The sequence below is a fragment of the Pongo abelii genome, chromosome 13, assembly GCF_028885655.2.
Source record: "Pongo abelii isolate AG06213 chromosome 13, NHGRI_mPonAbe1-v2.0_pri, whole genome shotgun sequence".
Taxonomy (NCBI): domain Eukaryota; kingdom Metazoa; phylum Chordata; class Mammalia; order Primates; family Hominidae; genus Pongo; species Pongo abelii.
Window position 1 is genome coordinate 79,456,908 of NC_071998.2, and position 18,614 is coordinate 79,475,521.

Here is an 18,614-nt window from a genome sequence, read left to right on the forward strand (position 1 = left end):
CTACATTGAATATTTTTAAATCTAAGAAAATGTTTTTCCTTAAAGACAGGCAGAGGTAGCATGCCCTGTGTAGAAATTAGGGTGGCATCTCTTCATCAATCACTTCTAACATATTGCTAGCTCCCCAGCTTTCAGTTGTGAGTTGACAGAGTAAAGATGATTGAGCAGCATCAGTGATGTATACTTTTTATTCCTCAACAAACTTTTTTTTTTAGTGCTACTGCTGTGGGTTGTAAAATACCCCTTAAAGCATTGCTCTGATACTTTCTAATTCTGATCATTTCTAATTGACCATTGGAGCAGAAGCTTAGAGGCAAGAAACCTCTGAGTAAGAAGGTAATGGCAAACTCTATCTGTGGATCTCAGTATTTTTTGCAGTCCCACACACCTGAACCATGTACAGTTTCATACATGTGAGAGATTTATTAGTGACTTGCTCTGAGCAGAGTGTGTGAAGGTGTGTGTTTTTTAAAAAGAAGATCTCTGCTGGGCGCGGTGGCTCAAACCTGTAATCCCAGCAGTTTGAGAGGCCAAGATCAGTAATCAAGAGGTCAGGAGTTCAAGACCAGCCTGGCCAACATGGTGAAACCCCATCTCTACTAAAAATACAAAAATTAGCTGGGCATGGTGGCAGGTGCCTGTAATCCCAGCTACTCAGGAGGCTGAGGCAGAGAATTGCTTGAATCCTGGAGGCGGAGGTTGCAGTGAGCAGAGATAGCGCCACTGCACTCCCACCTGGGTGACAGTGAGACTCCGTCTCAAAAAAAAGAAAAGGAGACCTCTCTACCCCACCACCTGGGAACATCATTGGACAAGCTCATAGTCAAATTTTACTTGATCCAATAATACATCAGTGGGGAGTGAGGAGGGAACAGGGTTGCTCCTTTTTTTGGGAGGTGAAGGAAAACGGTTTGAGTTTTTTAACTTTTTGTTAGGAAAAATGCCATCATATAAGAAGGAAACACAGTGGTATAGTGAAGCCCCCTGTGCCCTTCTCCCAGCTTTGTTATCAGCATTACATCATTCTTGTGCCATCTGTTCCTCACCCCATCTTCATGATGATGACCTTCATTATAGTTGTTTTGGGTAAAATTGACAGACATTGAATCACATGAATGCAGCCGTACAATTTTGACCAGTGATTATACCCATGTAACCCAGAAATGTCAGCCCCATTATGATGTAAAACATTCCTATTTCTTTAGAAAGTCCCTTAGGCCTCTTCCCAGTTGGAGGTTTGGAGGGTTTTGTTTGTATTTTAATATTCTCAGAGTGCCTAATTAGTTTGTGTGTGTGTGGGGTCACCTAGCTAATGCTGTGAGCTGAAAAACAAGTCTGAGAGAAGATAGCACTGTTGTTCATCTCAAAATAACCCATCACAAACACCGAGCTTTCAATTCATTCAGAATATTTTTTTAGGAATAAATCTTGTAAGGTAAAAGTGCTGGGGAATATGTAACAGATCTTTTCTTTAGAGTTACTGAAATGTAAGATGTCTGCTTTTTCTCTTTTAAAGAATCCTCGCAAGGCTCGTGTAACTCGGCGTTTCATTGTAGTAGAAGGATTGTATATGAATACTGGAACTATTTGTCCTCTTCCAGAATTGGTAAGCAACCATGTTCAGCCGTAATTTTAATATTTGGACTATTTGACAGATGTGCCTTTTGTTTATGACCGCTTTTAGTGTATAACGTCTGCGTTGCTTTCACATTAGGCCTCATAAGCATGTTTTGCTCAGATTAGGGAAAAAGAACAACACTGAATGCCAGTGCTGGCCTTCAAAGAGTAATCAAGACTGCTCTGTTGCCCAGGGTGGAGTGCAGTGGTGTGAACACAGCTCACTGCAGCCTTACCCTCCAGGGCTCAAGTGATCTTCCACCTTAGCTTTCTGAGTTAGCTGGGACTACAGGTACGTGGCACCACACCTGGCTGATTTTTCCCTTTTTTGTGGAGTAGGGATCTCACTGTGTTACCCAGGCTGTTCTCAAACTCTTGGGCTCAAGCGATCCTCCTGCCTCAGCCTGCGAAAGTGCTGGTATTACAGGTATTAGCCAGCACACCTGGCCAAAACTTAGCTTTAGCTTTTTTTTTTTTCTTCAAGACAGAGTCTTGCCCTGTCATCAGGCTGGAGTGCAGTGGCCATCTTGGCTCACTGCAGCCTCCTCCCCTGGGTTCAAGCAGTTCTCCTGCCTCAGCCTCCCGAGTAGCTGGAACTATAGGCGTGTGCAACCACCCCCAGCTAATTTTTGTATTTTTAGTAGATACGGGGTTTCACCATGTCGGCTAGGATGGTCTCAATCTCTTGACCTCGTGATCCGCCCGCCTGGACCTCCCAAAATGCTGGGATTACAGGCATGAGCCACTGCGTCGGCCATACGTAGCTTTTAAGATCCAGCTTTATTTAGGTGAAATCAACGTATAAAGTACACCTACTTTAAGGGTAAAGTTTGATAAGTTTTGACAGATGTATATACATCTCTATCACCACAGCCATCACCACCACAGTCAAGATACAGAACATTTTTGTGTAAGACAATGTTTATCCAGAAAGAAAACTTTATCCAGAAAGCTTCCTGATGCCTCTTGGTAGTGCGTACCCATGTTGGCCCCAGACAGCCATTAATCTACTTTCTATTCCTGTAGATTAGTTTTACCTTTTGTAGAATTGCATATGAATGAAAGCATAGCTTGCTTTTTTGTTTTTTTTGTTTTTTTGTTTTTTGTTTTTTGTTTGAGATGGAGTTTCACTTTTGTTGCCTAGGCTGGAGTGCAATGGCACGATCTCGGCTACCGCAACCTCTAGCTGCTGGGTTCAAGCGATTCTCCTGCCTCAGCCTCCCAGGTAGCTGGAATTACAAGCATGTGCCACCACACCCGGCTAATTTTGTATTTTTAGTAGAGACAAGGTTTCTCCATGTTGGTCAGGCTGGTCTTGAACTCCCGACCTCAGGTGATCTGCCCTCCTTGGCCTCCCAAAGTGCTGGGATTACAGGTGTGAGCCACCACGCACGGCCAAAACTTAGCTTTTTAATAGTGAAAGCAACATTACTGTTTTCAGAAACCATGACCATTGAGATTTCCTTTATTGAGGTGAAATTCACATAACACAAAATTAACCAATTTAAATTGTACAGGACAGTGACATTTATTACATTTACCATGTGTGCAGCCATCAACTCTAGGTCAAAAACCTTTTCATGACTGGCAAAGAAGACCTCAAACCCATTAAACAGTCACTCCCCATTTTCTTCTCCCTCTAGCTCCCAGCAACCACCAATCTGCTTTCTGTCTCTATGGATTTACCTTTTCTGGTTATTTCCTATAAATGGCATCATATAATATATGACCTTTTCTTTCTGGCTTCATTCACTTAATGTTTTTAAAGTTCATTAACATTGTATACCATGTATCAGTATTTCATACCTTTTTAATGCTAAGTTATAGTCCATTGCATGGATAATACCACGTTTTGTTTTATATGTTCATCCACAGATGGATATTTGGGTTCTTTCCACCTTTTTGCTATTGCGAATAGTGCTGTTGTGAACATTTGTGTACAGGTATTTGTCTGAATTCCTGTTTTCAGTTCTTTTATGTATATATCTAGCAGGGTAATTGCTGGATTATATGGTAATTCTGTGTTTAACTTAATAAGGAACTGACATACTGTTTTCCACAGCGATTGCACCATTGTACATTCCCGTCAGCTATGTTCCAGGGTTACAGTTTCTCTACATCTTTGTCAGCACTTATATTTTCTAGGGGTTTTTGTTGGTTTGTTTTAGCCACCCTATTGAGCATGAGGTAGTATCTCACTGTGGTTTTGATCTGTGTTTCCCAAATGGCTAATGATGCTGAGCCTCTTTTCTTGTTTTTTTGTTTAATCTGGCTGGGCACGGTGGCTCATGCCTGTAATTCCAGCACTTTGGGAGGCCGAGGCGGGTGAATCATTTGAGGTCAGGAGTTCGAGACCAGCCTGGCCAACATGGTAAAACCCTGTCTCTGCTAAAAATACAAAAAAATTAGCCAGGGGTGGTGGTACACGCCTGTAATCCCACCTACTCTGGAGGCTGAGGCAGGAGAATTGCTTGAACCCGGGATGTGGAGGTTGCAATGAGCCGAGATCAGCCAGTGCTCTCCAGCCTGGGCAACACAGCGAGACTCCGTCTCAAAAAAAAAAAAAAAAAAACTTTATTTAATCCAAAATTATCAATATTTACTGCTATGTTTCCCCCTAAGAGTTTATAGTTTTCAATCTTACATTTAGGTCTGTAGTTCATTTGAGTTCATTTTTCATATGCGATGATGAAGTAGTCCAATTTTATTCTTTCACAAGTGGTTATCCAGTTTTGCCTGCATCATTGGTGAATGTTTCCCCATTGACTGGTCTTGGCACCCTTGTTGAAATTAATTGACCATAGATGTGTGGGTTTATTTCTAGACTCTATTCTGTTTCATTCTTCTATATATCTGTCCTTATGCCAGTACCACACTGTGTCAATTATTGTAGCTTTGTAGTGAGTTTTGAAATCAGGACATGTGAGTTCAACTTTGTTCTTTTTCAAAATTATTTTAGCTATTTGGAATCTCTTGAAATTCCATTTGAATTTTAGGATTAACTTTTCCATTTCTGTAAAAAGTATTGTTGGGATTTTGGTGAGGATTGCATTGAATATGTAGTCACTTTGGGAAGTATTACCATCTTAATGATATCAAGTCTTCCAGTCCTGAACTTGGGATTTTTCCATCTATTTAGATATTTCCTTCAGCAATGTTTTGTGGTTTTTAGTATTCACGTCCTGCACCTCTTTGGTTAAATTTATCACTAAGTATTTGATTTTTTTATTGTACTATAAATGGAATTGTTTCCTTAATTTCCTTTTTAGATTGTTTACTGTTAGTTTATCGAAATACAACAGACATTTGTGTATTGCTTTTGCATAATGTAATTTCGCTGAATTTATTAGCTCAAATAGTACTTTTGTGGATCTTATTCTATGTATAAGATTACACCACCTGTGAATAGAGATAATTTTACTTGTTTCTTTTCAATTTGGATGCCTTTTATCTTTCTTGCCTGATTGCCCTGGCTAGGACCTCGACTACAGTGTTGACTAGAGGTGGCGAAAATGAGCATCTTTGTCTTGTTCCTGATCTTATAAGGAAAGCTTTCAGTCTTCTACCATTGAGTATGATGTTAGCTGTGAGTTTTTTATAATAACCTTTTATCAGGTTGAGGAAGTTCCTTCCCATTTTTAATTTATTGAGTGTTTTATCATGAGAGGTTGTTGGATTTTGTCAAATTTTTTTTCTGCATTTATTGGGATGATCATGTGGGGTTTTTCCCCCTACATTCTTCTAATATGTATGTAATACATATTTGATTTTTCCATGTTGAACCACCCTTGCATTTGGCCATTGAGATTTTAATCTAGGAGTCTATTAATTGAATAAGGATTCAAAATAAGGGTTCCATATGTTATTTTTAAATGTTTTCACTATTTCTGAGGAAATCTAAATATATTTTAAGTATCAATAGAAGAGATGTATTTGTTTTCTTCTTTCTGTTTTTGTAAGAGTATCAGCGGTTGATAGAATAATGGGAGGGAGGTAGTGAACCAGAAGGTACTAGGACGTATATTATAGGGCTACAGTAATGAAGCAGTCCTGATGGACAGATACAAAACTAAAGATGAAGTATAGGAACAGCTCAAGTATAGATAAGCACTGAAGCTGGGCATGGTGGCTCACACCTTTAATCCCAACACTTTGGGTGGCGGAGGTAGGAGAATCACTTGAGCCCAGGAGGTCAAGGCTGCAGTGAGCCGTGATCCTGCCACTGCACTCCAGCCTGGGCGGCAGAGCAAGACTTTGTCTCAAAAAAAAAAAAAAAAAAAAAAAAAAATCAGTATTGTGCTGTCTGTTGTTAGGTTGAATTATTCTAGACCATCTAAAGGACAATTGATTCTCATCATTCACCCTACTTATATTCTATAAAGTTGCCATGAACACTGGAATAAGAAATACTAAACTATTGCTGCTAGGGCAAATAATTGGGTTAGGTTCCTCTGCACCTCTGGTTACAACATTTTCATCAACCAGTTGACACAAAACTTGCTTTATGTGTATTTTTGTTTAAAGGTGTCTTATTTAATGTCTGTTGATTCATTGCACTACAACTCATGCCTGAACAAAGCTTCTCTAACACACAAATTTTCTCCATAAGGGACATCACAGCATTAGGAGTAATAGACGGCACTTTAGCATGACACTTGGGGGCCACTCGAAATAGCAAAATCACCAACAAAACACAGAAGTCCAAAAAAGTGGCAATAAACAGGCCATGAAAAGGGTACTTTTTCACAGGATCAGAGCTGAAACAGTTGCCTGTTCACCTTCACCTGGGAAAACACGTGTCAGGTAATTCAAATTCTTCACAGCTCTGCACATGCACATATCTGTGATGACAGGAAAAAAGTATTGATTTGGAGGTTGCAAATAAATTTTAATAAGTAGATGAATTTGCACGTATAGAATTCACAAGTATTGAGAGTCAGCTGTACATACTTTTTAATCTTAATTTTTTTCTTCATAATATGTTCTATATGGTGCTAATCATTAGTATTTTAACCTTTATATAACACTTAGGTTAAGTTAAAATACAAATACAAAGCAAGAATCTTCCTGGAGGAAAGCCTTTCATTTGGAGTCCTAGGAGAGCATGGCCGAGGAGTCACTGAACACTATGGAATCAATGTAAGTTCCCCCTTTTTAAGAACATTTCCTCTCTTATAGGAGACATGTAGTTCCATTCTGCTAGGCATATACTTTTATAGGCACAAGACAGTGCTCCTTATCAGTTTGAAGGGTCATGAAACTTTGGTGTCTGTCACCTCAGTGAGCCCAGGATGAGTCTAGTCAGCCAGACTAGGGAACCCCATCTTCCTTCTGAACTTATAAACTCGGAGTGGGTAGTCATGGTTTGTGCTCTGTTTGCAAAGTTGCATTTGAATTGGTTTTTAGTGTCTCTTCTGTAGAAATGGTTAAATTTTGCCTTCCAATTATTTCTTAAAATCATTAGGAATTTCCTGAGTAGTTTTTTCAGAAGTATTCATGATGGCAGAGAAAGGATACTGTTTCTAGTATTTTTATCTGTATTCTATATAACGTGTTTGTGGGAGGTAGATACAGTCATGCGTGCGTGTGTGTGTGTGTGTCAGTGTGTGTCAGAAACACCACTGGCATGCATTCAGCAAAACCTCTTAAAGTCCGAAACAGAATGAGGTGTCATGTTACCTTTTCTGAGGGAAACGGACCCAGACTGCCCGCAGTGCCTAGTGGGTTTTGCTCCTGGAGCCTCAGGGCAGAGGAAGTCAGCCAGTCTTGAACAGCTGTCTTACCAACCACCACGGGAAGAGTTACAGAAAGCTTTTTCTCCAGAACATGCACATAAGAGCTGTGCAACCTGTGTTACAGAGTTGAACTGTAAAACGTAAAATTGCCTTACATTATCGACATCCCACTACCATATAGTCCCAGAGAAAAATGTAGAGCAGAGTGAATATCCCGGGAGGTTGGATGGAAGCACCTCCTCCAAGGCAGACTGACATTCAGCAGTTACGTGCACCGAGGAGGTAAATGGAATAAATGGAAAGATAAATGGAAGTGTAATTCAAGCAGATTTAGCAGTACATTACAGCCTTTTTTAAGGCATGAAAATTTTTATGGAGGAAAAAACTCGAACTTCACTGTTGTAGTTTTGTGAATGCTTCCAGCAGTTGTCACTGAGGAAATACTCACAAGCGCCTGAGAGTAGAGAGCAGAATGTACAGGCTTTATTTGGATCCTGATTCAAACAAATGCTGTTAAAAGAAAATTTGGTGAGACAATCAGAGATATTTGAACACCGAATATTTGAATATATTTAACATCAAATTTAAATTTAACATTTAAAAATTGTTAACGTCTTAAGTATGATACTAGTTTTGTGATTATATTTTGAGAGAGTTTTTATCTTTTAGAAATACACAGTGAAATGTTTATAGATGAAACCCCGTGAAGTCTGGGACTCACTACAAAGAAATGATGAGGGTGGTAGGGGATATAGGTGAAGCAAGGTTGTCCTTGAGTTGATAATGTTTGAATCTGGATGATGGGGATTCTTTGTTCTGTTCTACTTTGTTCAGGCTTGAAATTTTTCATAATGAAAGGTTTAAAAATGCTTTTTAAAAAGAGCAGGAGTGCAGAGTTTCTCAAAACTCTGCTGGATCTATGAAACACTAAGGAAAACACTAGCTGTGTTCTGACAGTCCATTAACATGGCCATCAGTAAGTAATAATTGAATGCCTACTGTGTGCCCAGAATGGAACTTGGTGCTGAGGGCTGGACCCAAAGATGAGGACTGAAGGAGTTCTGAGTGGTCAGAAAGATGTAGGACTCAAAGCCCATTAGGTCATTAGAGCACATTAGGTTCTTCTGCTGTCCAGTTGGTCAAAGATTCCATCGCCATGACGTTTGGATAAATTGACTTATGAAATGCTGAGAGGCAAACTGAATACAAGAATAAAATGCTCAAAACTTCGATAGACTTGTTTTTATTTATCTCAGTGCATCCCATGAAGAAGGCCAGCTAGACAACTGTTTTAGCGAGGAAGTAGTCTTATTTTGTACCTGTGACTACTTTTAATATCGAACAGCTTTGGGTTTTATCTTCTTATAATTTATTTGTCTTTGCTGTGAGTTAATTTGTCATGTATAATGAAATGGTAAAAATGTGTAAAATGAGACAGTTTCAGAGATGGGCCATGAAACTACAGTTCATTCAGCGATAGATGTTATATGGTTTATTTTTTATTTTCATGTAGATAGGTGGTTTGAATCCAGATATTAACAGACAGTTTAATGCTGTTAAATTTTGTCTCTAGGCTTGAAGTTGGCCTTTTTTTCTTTAAATTGTGGAATAACTGTCACTCCTCCTTTTCCGGCAGATTGATGATATTGATCTTATCAGTGCCAACATGGAGAATGCACTTGCTTCTATTGGAGGTTTCTGCTGTGGCAGGTCTTTTGTAATTGATCATCAGGTGGGTTCTTTTTAAAAACGGAAGCTAAAACTGAAACTAATTTCTCCATTGGTCACCTCAAAATATAACTTCGAAATACAAAATTTTACTTAGTTTATCACACAATTTTTATTTAAATGTCAATTTTTAAAGAATCACTCAAAAGATTTCTCTTTAGAAATGATCTCTCATTTAACAAAAAGTCTTGTTTCTGTTACACGTATAATGTTTATTTATGGCTGGATCTTAACCCCCTCACCACATGTACACACTGTTCAGTAGTTGTTCTAGAGAACCGATGCCTTTCAAATGTTTACCTAGAAAGGACAGAGAATGTGTATATGTCTTCAACTCATTTGTTTCTTCTCAGCGACTTTCCGGCCAGGGATACTGCTTTTCGGCTTCGTTACCTCCCCTGTTAGCTGCTGCAGCAATTGAGGCCCTCAACATCATGGAAGAGAATCCAGGTATAACCCTTTAAAAACCCAAGAAATCAAAGAGATTTCAGGTTACGTTAGTTGTGTTACTGATTTACTTACTGGAGAAATTATTTGCCAGACAAAACTGGTTTGCAGTAACATTATATGGCATTCGTAGGAAGAATGGCAGTGAAGAAGCTATTCCTGCCCCAAGGACTTGGGGTCAGAGCTTTTCTCCTGTGCTTGGAGCCAGAGCCAGAGCCAAAGCGAGGCTAGCTCAGATAATGAGTGGAGATGCTGGGAGGAGGAGGGGCTCTCAGCCAGTTCTGGGCCTAAACGTTCCATTGGTGTAAATAAGCCAGTCTTTATTTGGTTAATAGTTTTTTGAGAAATCAGCTGAAGCATGCTGCTTTTTTATCTGTGCAATTTTATAAATATTGTGAGTTTTCGCCTTTAGCCTTTGAATCATCAGTTGGTACTGAGACCAAGCCGGGTTTACTAGCAAAGAACTTACTCAGTGGGAAAAATAAAAAGTCTACTAAGAATTTAAAATGTGGCCTTTGGCTACGACAGTGTCACCTTTGCAAAGCTTAAAACGGAAAGGGAGCAGCAAGCCCTACCCAGTACAGTATTTCTGAATCTTCATCACTGATACTAATTCAGAGAACCAGAAAATGTGTGTCTCTGTGCTCATTCATATGCTTGCTTCTCAGATGGCCTGGCACTCCTACCTTCTGATCAGATACTTTAGTTTTGGGATTTTCCTTGAATAAAAAAGGAAAATATCAAGAAATATTGTAAAAATTACTTTACTATAGTTGATTTTTTACCAAATTGTTTATGATAAAGAAATAAGCAATAAATGTGTACCCTTTGATTCTTAGCCAGATTAGGATCTTGGTGAGAACAAGAGGCATTGATTGCTCTTGAAAGCATCATTCCAGGTTTGTTGAAAGTGGGGTAGTGAGGTGAGAAGGGGCTGGTTAGCACCAGACAGAGCTTGGGCCTTCAGGGGAGTGTGGATTCCTGGCTCTGTAGAAGGATTTGTAGCATTTTAAATTGATGAGCTTGATCTGGGTCTTCAAAAATATTTTTAGGTTAGTACTATCATACGTTTCAAATAGACTCTCAAATGTATTTTTTTCATCTAGGTATTTTTGCAGTGTTGAAGGAAAAGTGCAGACAAATTCATAAAGCTTTACAAGGGTGAGTTTTATATATTTTCAACTAACATAAAGTTTATCTGTACCACACTTAACAACTAATGGAAAGTTTTAAATTTATAGGCTTGGGTCAGTTTGACCAAATTGCAACTAAGAAACCAAAAACTTAGTTCACTCACATTGGTTTATTTGTATAAAACCAGATCATCTGTTTTAAAGAATCATGACTTTGTTTTTCTGAAAATGAAACAAACTCATTAATAAAATATTACAGCAGTACAGAAGATAAAAAGATGAAAATAACAACCCAACATCTTACCACCAGAAATAACCAGGGTAAACACTGAAGCATCTCTCCATGCCTGCACACACAGGGATGCCATTATATATTATGTAATTAGATGACTGGATTCATACCATCTGTACTACTTTTTAATAAATTACTAAGTTTTAACACAAGAAAAAGAAACAAGTGAAATTTTATCAGTGTTTCTTTTTTTTTCTTTTTTTAAACTACACAAGAGTCACTCTTTAAGATTCCTCTGTAGTTAAAAAAAAAAAAAAAAAAAGATCGAGGTTGTTGATTCTCCAGGCACATTTCTGGTCTTATAGGAAGTGATTTCACATTGCCCGGGGTCTTTCTTTTTGCCTTTCGTAAGGTGAAGCATGCTTTCTTGGTCATGAAAGTCCTATCTCTGTTCCAGATATGGAAACTGGAGACTTAACTGAAAGAAAAGGACAATTGATAAATGAGTACATCACAGCTGTTCCAGATAAAGAAGGGGCAGAGACAATTAAAGTTCTGGGTGTGTCTGTGTGATAGTAACAGCAGTTCTTGCATGATTTATGGTAGAGAGATATATTTGTATTGGTTCCAGTTCCATTGGTTTGTGAAATATTAATATGCCAACACAGCCTAGCATATTGGAGTCACTGGAAATTCATCAGTGCTAGCCTTACATGCCCTTCACTCTGTGGTGTTAACCTGCCTTTTTCTAAGTCCAATCTGCACTTACCCCAGCTCTACCACACTTTTTCTTTCCAAAATTCCTAATCCTCTTGTCTTCACTCCCCTCACTTTTAGCTAACAGCCTGGCCTTATGCTGTCACTTGGGACTCTGTCATATTTCCTGACAAATCTACACACCTGTGGGTATCTGAACCAGTCTTCCTTCCTGTAGGCCAATAAATGTTGCTCCAACTACCACAGGCCCTTTTTTAAGGACTGAGTGCCTTTGCTTGTCCCTGCTACTTTGTCCTCAGCCTGTCCCCTTTCTTGTGTCATTTGATTAGCAGTCACGTCCACTTTAAATTCCTCTTGCCTGTCACCCAACGTTTCCCTCTGCAACTCCCCATGTCTTTGCTCCTCTCAGTAGCTATCATCTCCACGTCTTCACTTACACTGGCAGCTCTGAGACCTGGCTTCTGCTACTGCCCTTCGCCTGGACTGTTTTTGTGGAGGTCTCCACTGACTGCTGAATCCAGTGGACCATCTTCAGAGCTCATCTTCTTGATGTCCCCATAGTTTTCAGCACAGGTGACCACTCTTTCCTTCTTTGGACTCTGCTACACTGCACGCCTGGATTTCCTTTTACATCTTTGAGTGGCTCCATCTCGGTCTCCTCTGAAGGCTTTCTTTCAACACCTTGCTCTTCAAGGCTTTGTCTGTGCTTCTCTTTTCTTCTCGTTACCTTCTTGAAGAATGCCTTCTTCCACAGCTGGAGCTCCACATCGTTTCATGACACCTGTATGTAGACAGCTCCCAGCTTCATATCTCCACCCTGGACCACTGCAGCTGCAGGTCTCACACCCAGTTGCCTACTCAGTATCCACAGTTGGAAGACTCCATGGCACCTCATAGTAAACACGCATTCAAAAGGGTCGCAGGGGCAAACCGTGCTGGTATCTAGATGGTTACAGAGAACAGTAAACAAAATAGCAAAGAGGCCAATGTGACAGGAGGGAAGGAGTGGGAAATCTGGTGGAAGATGAGGGCTGGGTCATGGGCCATCCGCACACAGGGACTTGTGAGCTGTGTTGAGGGCGTTGGCACACAGAGGAAGCCCTAGCATGGTTTTGAGCAAAAAAGTGAAACAGGCTATCTGATACCATAGCAAAATTACTTTTGCATGGTGTGAAAAAATACATTGAACAGCAATAAGAACAGAAGCAGGGAGACCAGTTAGGAGATTGACTCAGGTGAAAGGTGATGGTGACTCTGACCATGTTGGGAACCATGACATGCGAAGTGTCTGGATTGTGGGTATCGTCTGAAGGGAGAGCACACTGGATCTGGCAGAAGTTCATATGCAGGGTGAGTGAGAAAGAGAAGACTCCAGGTAGAGCTTAGGGGGTTTGGTCAGAGTAAATAGGTAGAGTTGCTAATGAGTGAGAGGGACAGAACTATGGAGAAATACTTTCTGGGGAAGGTCAGCCGTGGTTATGTTAAGCCCAAAGTGCCCATCAGACATGGAGTGCAGAGCAGCAGCTGGATATACAAGTCTGAAGTGTGAGGGAGAGTACTGAGCTAGAGATAAATTTTTGAGTCTTGGGGTATGGATATTATATGAAGCATTTCAGTGTGAAGAGGTCAGAAACTAGCGAAGACTAGTCCGAGAAAGAGTGGCCAGTGAGGAAGAGGCAGGCTAGAAGAGACTAGGGTCCTGGAAACCAGGGAAGAAATTGCTTATGTAGGAGGTCAGCCTGTGACATGCCACTGCTGACAGGCCAGACCAGATAACAGAACACTGATCCTTTGACTTCGTCATGTAGAGGTATTATGACTTGGTGAGTAGTTTCAGGGGAGTGTGGGGTAAAATGCCTGCTTGAAGGAGGTTCCAGACAGGTGGACACGGCTTAGATGACTGTTTTGAGGAGTTTTTCTCTGAAGAGGAACTGAGAAACAAGATGGTGGCTGGAGAAAGAAATTGGTCAAGAGAAGAATATTTCAGTTTAAGATTACTGAGATCAATTTCTGAATAACATCTGGCTAAGTATAAAACATCCTTTCTCCTACTGGTTGGCAGTACTGTATCATATACCAGGTTCCCATTTGTACCTAGATCTGTTTTTAAACTGTCTCTTCCATTCCATTGGTATATTTGCTCATTCCTCAGACTCTTCTGATTTTGTCTGTTTTTATCACTGTTTTGGAATACAGGTTTATCACTAATGTCTGTTTTTATCGCTGTTTTGGAATATGGGTTTCTCCAAAATTATTGCTAGAATCTTAATTGGAACTGCATTAAATTTTCTGATGAATGTGGAGGGCAATGTCATCCATGAACATGAGCTCTCTATTTAAATCTCCCTTTGTGTCCTTTAATGGAATTCCTATAAAGCCCTTGTACCTTTATGGAACCTTTAAAGGGAATTTTCAGACATCCTATAGATTTTGTTGCTGTTATGAATAGAGTTGTCTTTTCTGTTATATTTTCTACTTGATTATTGCTGATTCATAAGAATATTACTATTTTCTCTAAACTGACCTTATATCCAGGAGTCTTTCTAAACTCTTAGTATTTCCAGTAGTTGTTTCATTCTGTTATAATGACGTGCACGGAAGTCCTGTTGTCTGCAATAATGGTGTTCTCTCTTTCCTTCCTAATGCTTTTACATCTTAGTTCATTTTCTTATTTTATCGCTTTGGTCTGAGTCCCTAATCTGTATTGAACAGTGGCAATAATAGCAAACATTCTTTCCTTATTCCCAGTATAGAAGCACTTCTTCATTAAGTATAAAACATCATGCTATGGGTTTTTGGTGAGTAGCTGTTATCAAATTATTCCTAGTTTTGTTTTGTTTTGTGGTTTTTTTAAGAGACAGGATTGTGCTATGTTGCCCAGGCTGGAGTGCAGTGGCTATTCACAGATATAGTCAACACACTATAGCCTCAAACTCCTGGACTCAAGCACCTCCCAACTAGTTGGGACTACAGGTGCGTACCACTGCACCTGGCTAAATGATTCCTAAATTTGAAGGCCTTTTTTTAAAATCATAAATAGATGTTGAACTTTATCCATTTTTTTTAACATCTATTAAGGTAAATCATAAATTTGTCTTATGGCTGAATTACATTGAAATATTTTCTGATGTTAAACCATCCTTGCATTCTTGAGAAAACCATTACTTCATTATAATATCTTTTTCTACACTGTTAGATTTATTTAGCTAATATTTTAATTTGACTTTTTATATCTATGTTTATAATTTAAATGGATCTATAACCTTGTACCAACTTTACGTAACATAGGAGTCAGTGTTAGGGTAGCTTCAGTAGATGATTTGGCTATTTGCCACTCTTTCTGCTTCATGGAAGCACTGAGTAAAACAAGGCTTGATCGTTTCTTCAAAAGTTGAGAGTAGGTCTTCCACTTTACAGCCATCTAGGCTTGGGGCCTTTGGTTTGGGAATAGTTGTTGATTATCTCTCATATATCTATATTATTTTAACTTTTTATTTATATAAATTTGGTTTTGTGTGTTTTCATCAGTGTGTTTTCTTATTTTTATGCATTGTCTCATTGCACTGTGTTCTTACTCTTCTTCAGCTTCTTACATTTAGCTTTTGGTTTTATTTCTCATTTTCCAATAAATATGTTAAAGATAAATATTTTCAAAGGCAGTATCTTCAATGTTTAGTTCTGAGTAATATTTTTGTTCAGTTTTTCTCTAATTTCTCACTACTCTCATCTCTGAGATTGAGTTTGGGAGAGGAAGTCAACATCCTATGCTGGTTTGCCTCTGTTTTCATTGTAATAGAGATAGTTATTGGTGTCAGATTCTCCCTATAGACTATAAGCACACAGTGGAGACTGTGGCTACCTGGGTGATTGCTCTGTCCCTGGGAGCTAGCCCAGTGCTCGTTTATCCACTGGGATAAGATGATATGTTTGGCAAAGTCTTTTGTTAAAGAGTAGTGTAATAGACTCTGAAACACGGCTCCTCTGAACTCAAGCTACAAGCGTGTCCATTTGGTTTTAATTAAACTCATCTGACATTCAGCATCTAGGCAACCAGAGATAGGGCATTTTGTTTAATTCCTTCTCTCACCAGCATGTGAGATGAGACCATTTGATCAAAAAGCACAAGTTAGATTTGGACCTCAGGTGCTTTGTATTTCTTTTCTTTTCTTTTTTTTTTTTTTGGAGACAGAGTCTTGCTCTGTCACTCAGGCTGGAGCACAGTGGCACGATCTCAGCTCACTGCAACCTCCACCTCCCAGATTCAAGCGATTTTCCTGTCTCAGCCTCCTGAGTAGCTGGGATTACAGGCACGTGCCACCACACCTGGCTAATTTTTGTATTTGTAGTAGAGACGGGGTTTCACTATGTTGGTCAGGCTGGTCTTGAACTCCTGACCTCGTGATCCCCCCAACCTTAGCATCCCAAAGTGCTGGGATTATAGGTGTGAGCCATCGCGCCTTGTATTTCTTGAGGAAAATTGAGGCCATTTGATTCATATGAAATGCTATTTGGAAAGCAGGGTTTTTTTTGTTTTTTTTTGTTTTTTGTTTTTTGTTTTTGTTTTTGTTTTGAGACAGAGTCTTGCTTTTGTTGCCCAGGCTGGAGTGCAGTGGCGCGATCTCAGCTCACTGCAACCTCTACCTCCCAGGTTCAAGTGATTATACCACCTCAGCCTCCCGAGTAGCTGGTATTACAGGTGCCCACCACCACACCTGGCTAATTTTTATATTTTTAGTAGAGACAGGGTTTCACCATGTTGGCCAGGCTGGTCTCGAACTCCTGACCTCAGGTGATCTACCTGCCTTGGCCTCCCAAAGTGCTTGGGATTACAGGCATGAGCCACCACACCTGACTGAAAGCAATTTTTTAATACTGTGAGAATACATGACCTTTAAAAAAAAAAGATACTTGATATATGCGTTTAACGTGGTCAGAATTTACACAGGAAATGGGTTTTCAAAGTGTATTGCTTGGTTTCTGTGTTAGTAAGGAACTAATCTAGAAGGTTCCCCCACATTCCACATGCCCAAGATTCCATGATTCAGACCTGTAGCCTGCTTTATTGAGAGATCTAGCATGATGTATTATATTTAAAGAAAGGAGATGCTAATTAATAATGTTCCAAGGGTGATTGGAAGGCCAGGTCAGATGAGTTTCCAGAATTCACATTATTGTAACACACAGTAGTCATTCTGTAAAGGCTTTTTGAGTCCTAAACTGGGAAGATTCAGTTGTGCTATCTAGTACTTTTTATTGTCATTTCATTCTGAGGAAAAAACAAATCGTTTTAGGTGAAACAGACTAAATGAAAGGAATCTAAAATGTTTAGCTCAGTTTCAAATAGACGTATATCACATTTGTGTCCTAGGAGGTAGGTCAAAAACCAAATAATATTTGTTGTTATAGGAGAAAATAGACTTTAAATGAACCTGACTAGATAGTAGCCGAGATTGTGCCACTGCACTCCAGCCAGCCTGAGTGACAGAGCAAGATGCCGTCTCAAAAATAATAATAATAATAGTAATATGGAATAGCATCTCATGGCAGCTGTAGTAAAAATACAGGATTAAATTTAATTTAATTTAAAAATACAGGATTTGGCCCCTAAAGATCTACCTTTCTCCCTGAGAAGCTACAGATTTTTGTGCTGTTAATCCTAAGTAAAAAGAAAATAATTTTAATCCAAGTAAAATCTAAAACTTAACATGCAAATAAGGACATTTTTCTATCTAAACATATTGCTGTTAGTCAAAATATAATGTATGTTTGGTATTTGTTGGGTTTTTCTTTGAGACAGAGTTTTGCTCTGTCACCCAAGCTAGAGTGTAGTGGCACAATCTCAGCTCACTGCAACCTTGACCTCCTGAGTTCAAGCAGTCTTCCCACCTGAGCTTCCCAAGTAGCTGGGACTACAGGCGCAAGCCACCACACTCGGCCAATTTTTTGTTTTTTGTTTTTGTTTTTGTTTTATTTGTAGAGATGGGGTATAATGTTGTTAATGTCAGAAATCATCCCTATAATTTATGAGAGACAAAATAAAAACTAAAGACATAGATAATAAGCAAGGAAGCATAACATAAACTGTAGTGAGTAGCTTGTGAAGGATCCAGACAGGATGAAAAATAGCAAATGATGGAGCAGAGCCTTCCCTAAAGTGGGTGATGAAGAAGGCCCCAGCGGCAGGCAGTGCAGGAGCTGGGCCCCGGCGCGTGCAGCCAGCACAGGGAAGAACAAACATCGGGGGCGAGGGAGCACATGGCAAGGGGATGATAGGCCAAGGTGGGGCCCGGAGGGCCTGTAATAGGACAGACTCCCTGGTGGGAGGCTGGGGCCACGAGACCCGGTCCTGCGCTCAGGAAGCCACATCGCAGGCAGACTTTTTTAGATGAGGAAGCACTGCTCAGAGTACCTCGTTTCCCTTTCTTTGTTGGAATTGGAATGATGCTTCCCGTCGTTGCAAGCTTCTGTACATTCACTGTGCCTTGACATTGCGGACTTCTAACATTATTTCTCCGTGAGCGATCTTCAAGCCTGGAAGGGACTTACGGCTCTGTGTGTGTTTCCCTTCTTCAGCATTTCTGGATTAAAAGTGGTGGGGGAGCCCCTTTCTCCAGCCTTTCACCTACAACTGGAAGAGAGCACTGGGTCTCGCGAGCAAGATGTCAGACTGCTTCAGGAAATTGTAGATCAAGTAAGTATCCATTGACTTGAGGCAATCCCCCCACACCACTTCTGCCCTTGCCCCAAGCAATTTTTTAATGTTAGTTTTTAAGAAAAGTCTCTTTGCCCTGAGAGAGAAGAGGGTAGAAAGGAAGATGCTGGTGACCCGCTCTTGACATGGAATCCTAATCCTCCAGGTCCTTCCTAGCTTCTAGGAGGCAGGACCCAATGGGAGGGCCATGGTAACAGGCAGCAGGCCCTCCCATTGGGTCAATATGTGGCTCCCTCCAAAGATACAGTTTTGTACCACTTTGCATTTAAATATACTTGGCCTCTCCTCTGAAA

General features: G+C 39.9%; 1 protein-coding gene across 3 annotated transcripts in view; it reads left to right on the plus strand.

Annotated features, from left to right (window-relative positions):
- SPTLC1 (serine palmitoyltransferase long chain base subunit 1) overlaps positions 1-18,614 on the plus strand; it is a 77,639-nt gene that overhangs the window by 52,231 nt on the left and 6,794 nt on the right. For 2 of the 3 annotated variants that reach the window (XM_024251772.3, NM_001132921.1), the window contains 6 exon segments: positions 1,517-1,606; positions 6,649-6,756; positions 8,989-9,084; positions 9,434-9,530; positions 10,634-10,688; positions 18,183-18,300. In XM_024251772.3, the coding sequence (XP_024107540.3) occupies positions 1,517-1,606; positions 6,649-6,756; positions 8,989-9,084; positions 9,434-9,530; positions 10,634-10,688; positions 18,183-18,300 (564 nt within the window). 3 annotated transcript variants of the gene reach the window in all.